At 38.0% G+C, this 9,500-nt stretch overlaps 1 protein-coding gene across 1 annotated transcript; it reads left to right on the top strand.

Moving 5' to 3' along the window:
- Window positions 1-6,662: 6,662 nt before the first annotated feature.
- LOC111273157 (very long chain fatty acid elongase 7) lies at window positions 6,663-8,791 on the top strand. The gene has a single exon (XM_022854841.2). The coding sequence runs from the start codon at window positions 7,012-7,014 to the stop codon at window positions 7,963-7,965; it is 954 nt and encodes a 317-aa protein (XP_022710576.1). The 5' UTR covers window positions 6,663-7,011; the 3' UTR covers window positions 7,966-8,791.
- The last annotated feature ends 709 nt before the right edge of the window (window positions 8,792-9,500 follow it).

The raw sequence follows: 9,500 nt of genomic DNA, 5'->3' as shown, positions 1-9,500 counted from the left end.
ATTGTACGCGTCTCGGCGTTTACTCAAAAAATATTACCTCGACTGGAATTGTTGACTTCAACAGCTGCATTTATTTTGCCGATATTTAAAAACTGCTCTACATTGTCCCGTAGGTTTTAGTCAAAAAAAAATATTTACAATTCACCTTTGGCTATAGTGCAACGGATTATCTATTTAACACAAATACAAATCTTCGTAAAAGATTTGCTACCTTATAGTACCCCATATAGAGAATATACATGTTACTATACAAATATTATTCAGGTACCAATAGGATGTAAAAGCGAATCTTCATCATTTTGGCATTACAAAAGCAAACTAATAAATGGGAAAGGAAATTGAACAGTTTTGCATATTTCTTTAGTTCTTGTGAAATTAGGAATAGGTTTATTGATTCTACATAGAGTCGATGTGAGAACAAAGAGTCAGTATAGTAATGTACCTCAGAAAGCATATCAATATGAACAACAGAGTATTTTCAATATTTTTGCATATACATCTATTCGCAAAACGATTAAAATTTTAAAGTAACCTATATGATAGAATAGACCCTGTTGTACTAGTCAGAGCACGGCTGTGCTCTTCCTAGTGCACATCATAGTCTTTCTAGATATTTATTTTGATGCTGATAGCGGAGCGATGATACAGTGTACTTACTGCCTCAAGGGCAAAATACAAATGTACTATCTTTTATGTCATGTTACGAAACAACGATGTGAGCGGAATTGTATTTACAGAAGGCAGACATTACTACTACAGAAGGTCATACTTTTAGGGGTAAAATGAATACTCAAGATTTTATACAAGGTTAGATAAGTACTCTTTGTCTGGAGGCATGTAGAGCCTGTTGGCTATTCTAAACTTTGTAAGTAAGTAAAGAATGTTCCTAAAAATATGCAACCCTTTGGGATACAAACTAGCTTAGAAAGAGTGTAGTGATTTCGAAGGTAGCCTTTAGCTAAATCTTTTTCCAGTCGTAGAAACATATTCAGATTGTAATTTGTATTCCGAGTTATAAAAGAACATTCAACGGATGTCAAACATTGGCTGAAATAATGAAAGACTAGTGAGATTTTTATGCAGGCTTGTTGTCTTTAAGCAGACACTTTTTAATTTTTTTTCCTGTCGTTAATTCAAAGGTACGACCCGAGTCAGTGTTTATAGATAACAAAAAAAAGACACTACTTTTAAACCGCCGAAGTACCGTTAGTTATAGAAGTTTGTCTAAGTTCAAACATACGGCGCGATTTTTTTGCACACAAATCGTTTTGTTTGTATTGGCTGCAACGTTACTCATGAACGTGAATTGGATATAAATTTTTTAAATATTACCTTCACGACAATTGAATTAAAAATTATTTAGATGTAGGTGTACTTCTCGAGCTCAGTATAATTTTCCAAATTAATGTTTTTTTCTGAAAATATGAGACAGTATTTCTACGAAAAAGGTTCACACAAAAAGCTTTGAAATATTTCAAAGCTTTTTGATTATGTTGTTGTTAATAAAGTAATGTAAAACAAATCACGAATAATAAACCTCTTTTTAACAAATGGCTCAAAATACTTATAATTGGAGGTATGGAAAAACCTTGCTTTCCCGGAAGTTCGGCATCATGCTATACGTAAACTCTTGTCGCTTTGCTACCGCACTGAGAACTGGTATTTCGGCTTTTGAATCTACTTGCTCGATACGTAGAGAAGCGCTTGACGCGAATAGATTGCATCATTTGAAATTCAGGAAAACAGGAAGATTAAAGCAGTCATCAAAAATGTGCTTGGGAGGGCTGCAATACCACTAAGAACAAGAGGCAACGCGGCCAGTTGGTCAGTACAGTGAGGCAAGAAAAAGACACATGGTTGAAGTCGAGCTGCTAATGGAAAATACAAGACTTGCGATCACCACGCCCGCGTGGATAATTTACAGCTTATTTTACCATAATCTTACTCGTTCGTTGCATAGTGATTCACCATTCCTGTTCCTAGCGCCATTTCTTTGTTGCCTTTGTTAACCATCTGCTGCTATAAGTCGATCAGTTCGATGCTGCCTTGACGGTGGCGCTCATTTCATCGCCTTTAAGGGTCCTCTAAAGAAACACCTAATAATTAAATTTAAAGGAATAGCCCCCTCGCCTGCAAGTACACCGTGCGTTCCAAATTAACACCAACGTACTCCATATGACGATATTATTTACGCTCTTATTTCGGTTATTGGTGCCACCTCACAAAAGCTTAAGCATTGATATCTCAGTCACATTCATGATTCAATGCTTTAGCTGTACAGTACTGCGGCTCATTGTGCGACGTCAAAATGAAATTGCATTTTACTACTTATTGTTATATCACACTATAGCTCATCAATTGAAAATCATATACATTGTACTTTCAATACAAGCTATTACTAAAAAAAATCTTGAAATTGTCACACAGACACATTATTGTAGGGATTACAGTCAGTTCTATTACCATAAAAGTCCACCAAGATGCGGTCATAGCAACCTGGTGAGAGCCTTGCTAAATTTTGCCAAACAACGTGCCATATGGACCCTAAACGCACATACAACGTCTTGGTTAGGTAACATTATTTTAGTCTTCTCCAACTGTTACTAGGCTTTTAAAGCTCCGTATCACTCAATTAGCACGATGTCTCCAACGGCCAGCGACATTGATTGCCTCACTGCCGCTTCCGGGCTGTACAGTGCACAAAAAATACTCCTCTTCTTGTCGCTTCCAAAACGCACGGACAGTTGCCACTCCTGACGCCATAGCCTACCGCGACATTTATTAGACAGACGACAGGACTAACAAAATTCGTGGGGCGGGAAACATGAATGGCACAAGCAAAGCTTTTAGCATGTCTGCCTTATTTGATATTCGGGTAGGATTTATAGTAGCAGCCACTTTACAGAGCAAAGCAATTAGAGTCATTATTGACACCTTACGAGAGCCAACAATCTTCCCCAACAAGCGCGTCCTTATCACGCCGATGAGCACTCCCTAATAGCTTCATTGGTGCTCTTCTTGTTAGATAAGCAATTCAAGTGATTGCTCTACTGGTTCCTCTGTTTTCCTCTTCGATTGGACCTTAAACAGTTCGTCTCGCCAGCATGCGGATCATTCCATTATTCTTGTAGTCAATATGACGCATACTATGCCGTTTTCATGCGCGTCACTGTGTGCCCATCGGTCCTACTGGCCTGCTCCGTTTCTTTCATCTTTTTTGCAGCAGTATCAGTTGGTATCAAGGTACCAAGATAATATCGTACCCCACTAGGACAACTCGGTTATTGGTGAAGTGCCATTCTATATTGACGAATGTTTGTAACCAAGTAGTACGTGGCTTTTCATCTTAAAACCATCCTGTGCAACTATAATGAATTTGGTGATAGCAACAATTGATAGGAAGTTAGTGTAAACTAACAGTTCGGCAAGCCTAGACCTCGAAGTCACGTGTGTAATTAACTATAGCAGACCGTAAACACATACAGCCTGTTTAACGATGCATCCTGGCTGGTAGATTTAGATGAACTGAATACATGGTTGACACGGACGGCGTACGTAACTGGATTTCCTTGCTGCTGCAAACTTCCTGAGCCATTAGCGACGCTCCCCTTCTTCCCCGCAGGAACCTTTACATATTGTAGCTCCGGGATCTGCTGAATATCATTAATGCTCACCACGTCAAAGTCGCAGATTGCTGGTCCCACAGGCGTAAGCAACGGCCTTTTCTTTCATCATTGTATGCCATTTGCCAAAAAATGTTGCCAAAAAAACACTCCTAAACTCACGGTCGAATTCCTCTCTCTGCATAACATAACGACCTTAATTGACAAAGAGCATGGGAAGGGCTCAAATAAGCTCATAAAGCCGTGAGAACACCAATGGTTCGGCCTGGAGCGGAAGCACCGAAGGCAACTTCTACCATTCGAAATATCGAAGCCTGCCCCTCACAACTTAAACCCGGTCAACTTCTTAGTCTTCTTTCAGCATTCTAATTTGCGACGACCTTTGCGGTCTGGGGCCTTGAAGGTTCTCGATTTTTCGCATGATTGCAAGGGATATAACGCAACGCGCTGATCGTTTGGGTAGTACTGGCTCTAACTAGCATTGTACATTGCCCACTCAAAAAGCATTTATTATAATATCACTTTGTTTCAATACCGAACCTCTACTGTTTATGTTTATTGAAGACACTATTGTGCTAGGATATAACAGGATTTCGACATAAGGAAGAAGCGAAATTGAGTATTTCCCACGTAGTTACTCAAAGATTCTTTTATCTGTATTTTTGTTTTGAGAGAAACTAACATGGCTTTACCAAGCGGAAGTGCACATCGACAGGACTGAATGAAGTTGTGTAGGACTAAGCTATGCATTTCGATTTTTCTCAGGTACTCGGTTAAACTGGTCGTCGGCTTAAATATAGACATCCGAACTCACAGGTGGGTTATTAGATGTTAAACAATGATCCTCAAGGAATGAGGCTTAATGCACCTTTGTATGCTGTAAATGAAGCATATACATTAGCAATGATATCGTAATTTTTACCGCAAAATGGGTATACTTTTGCTTTCGCCCAGAGTATGCACGCTAAGCGAAATAATAATGCTTATTTTGAGCCTATTTGTGAGCTCAAATATTCGAAACTTACATTTATGCCAATATAGAGGTAATAGTGTGAAATCTGTTACTGTAATCGCTAGCCTTGGTACATCCACCGTTTTTGGCCCAAAATTCTTATTTTTCTAAAGGGGCTGTAGAAAATGATAGGCCTGGAAGTTTCGACAGTCTAGCTTCTGATATACCAGTCAGTAATTCAGGGAAAAGGCGTCAAATTTGCCGAAAAGAAGATTATGGACTAGTTTTAAAGAATACAATAGATGCGAATATTGTAGTAGACACCGTCATCTTAGTTCTTTGCCTATCTCAGCAACTCGAATCGATATACAATTAACAATAAAAAAGATTTTTTTTTAATCAGTTTTACAAAAATTTCCGCGATTATTAGCTTTCATCTTCCGAATACCAGGCACTGACCCTGTATGTATGTCTGTAAGGGGCCGAATATAAGAAATACAAAATAGCTTGCCTGCCGCTAGCCATTTTGAATATAAAACTTGAAGCTGTTCTCAAATAATCTGGTCGTATTATTAATATTAAGTAAGTAAACCAGAATAAGCCTATCATTTTCAAGCCGGGAAAACGTACTGCTGGCATAGAAATGAGCCAGTCTATACTCAATATTATCACAACGTGCGGCTACTTGGTATCTGTTAGATACAGGGAAGTAAAACCATATTTAAGCTGACTGATTTGTATCATTTCGCTTTCGATGTAAAATTTTTGATCACACCGAAAACAGCTGTACCTCCCATGCTGAAAATGTGAGGCTGACCAGCAGCAGGAGGACCGAATGTTTGTAGTTATGCATTTGCCGTTGGGCCTACCAACACAATGGCAAAGCCGTTCATGTCAAGGTCATCGATTTCGTCTAAAATTTTTACATAGTTTTCGCTCCCCTATATACTCCAATGGAAAATTTGGCTTCTTAAAGCAACATAACATAACAAGACAACATTCGAAGATAAGAGTAATGGGAGTACCGCATTGGTATAGTATTTTGTTTTCTTATTGTTTTTAACTAGACAACAGAAGCATTAACCAATAAATACCATAACCTGTTGGGCAAATAAAGACGCCGAGTTGCTGACTTTGGCATGCTGTGAAGTTTTAATATGTGTAACTTTGATAGGCTATAGCAACCATCTAATCCCAGCTTTCTAAGGGTGCTTTCACGCCTGAGAGGTAATAAATACCAATTAGGTGCATGAATTAGGGCTGGCGCACCAAAGAAATGCTGTATGGACCACTAAATTTCTGTAAATAGGTCCGTGATCTTATAATTATTAGATTTCCTTTCTTGACCAGCATCAAGACAACAAGAAACCGAGACTTGTTGAGTGTGTCTGGTCGACATGTTCACAGGCGTCTCCGGTTCATTATTCCTTTGTAAGCAAAGTTCCGACAATTAGTGATCCACTCATTTAAATTAACAGAACGAACAATTTACAAATAAACACAAACATTAATTGTCTACTATTACATGTTTTGTGTTCGGAAGAATTGTCACAAGTTATATCTAGATAAACAATAGGGGACCTAGGGTAGAGCTGACGATGGCTGTAACTGTAATAATTATGGAATTCATTCTAACAGTTCCCATGATAGTCACTTTTGCTTCGGTATAGTTCGCAGACCTTTAAGGTAAAAAATGTTGATATGTTGGTTATTTGTCAACTTTAGCCTTAGCGTTGGAACGATCAATAAATGCCAACGATCTAATGACAAAACTGTTTAACAAGGTATGAATTGATTCAAGATATGAAACTATAAGCAAATTTGATCAAATCATCCTACATATTTTATACAACTGGGGAGAAGGGATTGTTTGAAATAAGTCGTTAGTGTGAAATATTCTTTTCTCGCTGTATGGCATTGTGTTACGTCGGCATCTGTCTCTTGCATTATACAGTCATTTCTATCCTTGTCTTTCCCGCCTTATGCTGCGTATAATGCTGTAAAGTGTCAAACCACCCCTTTCCCACTACAACACGAAGCTTGCATACGATCGGGTGTAGAGAACTACATCGTTGGAGTATTAAGCCGGGATTCAACAACGTCATTTCGAAGCGGTAGTCGTTCTGGCCAGACTTTTGCACGAACTAAAGTCTGCGTTCAGATCAAAACCTTGGTTCAACAGAAGTGATATATTCAGCCCGAGCTGAAAACTTGCTTCACTCATTGTGTCTAAACTTGACATGTGAGACCCCATATTGTGACTATCATCTTGTGCTCGCAACACAATTTTAAAAATGGTGACGGTGATTGCTAAAGTCTTCTACAAAGGACTTGGATTATAAGCTGTGCGTCTTCTCTGACAGAATTACGTTATAAAGTGCTTTTGTGATTATCTTGTTTCCGTCTCATTCTGGTTATTAAAAAAGTGATTCTTGTATGTTATTTAAAATAATGTCGCTAATTATTTCACGTATGATTCCCGACTCAAAAATTTTTTGGTCACCAGTGGACCCCCGCACGGAGGGGTGGCCTTTCGTAGGCAATCTGCCCTCCCTAGTCATTCTACTTGCCGGTTACTTATATGTGGTCAAAGTGGCAGGTCCTCGCTGGATGAAGGACCGTGTACCTTTCGAAAACCTTAAGCCCTTAATGCGTGTATATAATATTCTAATGGTATTTGCAAATGCTTTTATGCTTCAATACATTCTTCGGCGCACATACCTTGGTGGAGGCTACTCGCTATACTGCCAGGGAATCAACTACGTCGACCGCTCGCCACAAACAATGGAGTTGCTGAACGCCCTCTATTACTATACGTTCGTACGAATAATAGATTTTCTTGACACGATATTTTTTGTGTTGCGGAAAAAGTTTTCTCATGTCAGCTTCTTACACTTGTCACATCACTGTCTGGTTGTTTTTATAGGTTGGTATGGTGCCTTGCACGGTTACGAAGGCCAACCAATGTTAGGGACGTGCATCAACATGTTCATACACATTATTATGTACTCCTACTATTTTCTGGCATCATTCGGGCACCGATTTAAACGTTACCTTGTTTGGAAAAAATACCTTACACAATTACAGTTGATACAGTTTGTGATAGCCATCGGCCATCTCATAGTGCCCGTGTTCGAAAAGCGTTGCAATGTCCCTCTTGACCACGTGGTGGTCGTAATAGGGCCGACGATATTTTTTTTGGCAATGTTCTGTCGCTTCTACGTGCAAACATACGTAAAAAGACAGATTAAATTAACATTTAAGAAAAGATCGATTTTAGAGGGCGAACTAATGAAAGAGTTGCAGTTCATGCCGCCCGCAAAAAATGGTAATATTAGAATTGTTTCTTTCTCAGATGGCAGAGGTTACGCTTCTAAGAAAGGTGATTAATTGGTTATTTGATATGTGACTTCTAGACGGTAACCCATTTAATCGTATGCTTCACGGCATATAAATTCGAATTGGATGAAATATTCTTCGATCTTCAAACACTTATATCCATCATTCTCAATACGACTGACATAGTATATTATTTACCTACATATATTACAAAAAATAAAACATTTTTCTCATATATTCGATAACAATGTGCATAAGATGTACATGCGCTGACGTTGTACGTTCCCAAACCGTATTCGTGTACGTTTTTTATGTAATGCTCACCCTGTCTTTACTGTTTAAGGTATTTGATATATATATGACAGTAGGACATATTGGGCTTAAAAGTGATTTTACTGCAATGGCCGAAGTCCTTAAAATGTTCATACAATAATTTGGGAATTTATGTTTTTTTGCCCAAATAGCCAAAGTGCAAATCTGAGGCTACTTCTACTGTGCGAAACAAGTAAAATAGATTTAGCGTTTTTTTTTTTACCATTCATTTAATTTTTATTAGTACGGCTTAGAAATTTGTTATAATATTACAGTGCCGATAGTTTTTTAGACGATTCTGAAGCATTGGCCAAGATGTAAAAGGCTGCCTTATACAAATAATGGTTGCATTCATATATTCACACAAGTGAGTGAAGTAGTTGGCGCACAATGTGTGGCCTTTTGTAGAACGAGAGTTCACAAACCAAAATGTATAGGATCATAAGCTATGCGCCTTCTGGAATAAAAAAGTATTTATCAGACTTTGTATTTTACTTGTTATAATCTTAAGACTACGGTTATGAAATAAAACATCTTAACTTGATTAAGATTGCTTCTGAGGCTTGACGAAGCGTGCGTTTTGTGTTGGTGGTGGGTTGACATAATTATATGTAGAATATTATAAGAATACATGTTATTATAGTGTCTGCTTTATAATGATGCTCCGACATGGTTATTCAGACAATCTTTAAAGTAGCGAAAAAATACCTATATAATTATTATAAAATGCAGCATTTTCGTAAATGAAAACAGGTTATCGAAGAGTTAAGAATGTAATGTTATAAATAAATTGTGTTCCCATTTATGGGCAATTTCGTAGTTTTCTCATAATATCAATTATTAAATTGTTGAGAGATATATATCTCGATGTAACATATAATATAAAACATTGTGGGGTCTCAGGCGAAGGTGCTGAATAACCCCACATTCTGGTGACGTTTAGCACCATATCGTGGTGCAGCAGCACCTCTGAATTTCTTCATTTTATCTCGAGCTAATTCAATCGAAATACCTAGTTAGATAGTTATGTTTAGTGCCGCAATCGTTTGTCAAAACACAGTTAGTTTTAGCGCAGGTCACTTAATTTTGAGCTTTAAAATTAGACAATAAGTGTACTTCAACATTATAAGGCCTAAAATAAAACGGATTCCTTTGTAGATGTTTCATCACAATTGTTTTTTCGTGATTTTCAACTCTCGTTAAAGATGGGCGCAATATTCTTTCACAGGGTGGCAGCACCGTTGACTTGCATGATCGTAGAGAAGTATTGTTAA

This window comes from Varroa jacobsoni, unplaced genomic scaffold (genome assembly GCF_002532875.2).
Source record: "Varroa jacobsoni isolate VJ856 unplaced genomic scaffold, vjacob_1.0 contig05116, whole genome shotgun sequence".
Classification (NCBI taxonomy): Eukaryota; Metazoa; Arthropoda; class Arachnida; order Mesostigmata; family Varroidae; genus Varroa; species Varroa jacobsoni.
Note: the sequence above shows the minus strand (reverse complement) of the source record. Positions and strands in the feature narration are given on the sequence as shown.

What these genes read in the sequence shown, in the direction of transcription:
- LOC111273157 (XM_022854841.2), top strand. Translation starts at nt 7,012, where the DNA reads ATGTTATTTAAAATAATGTCGCTAATTATTTCACGTATGATTCCCGAC.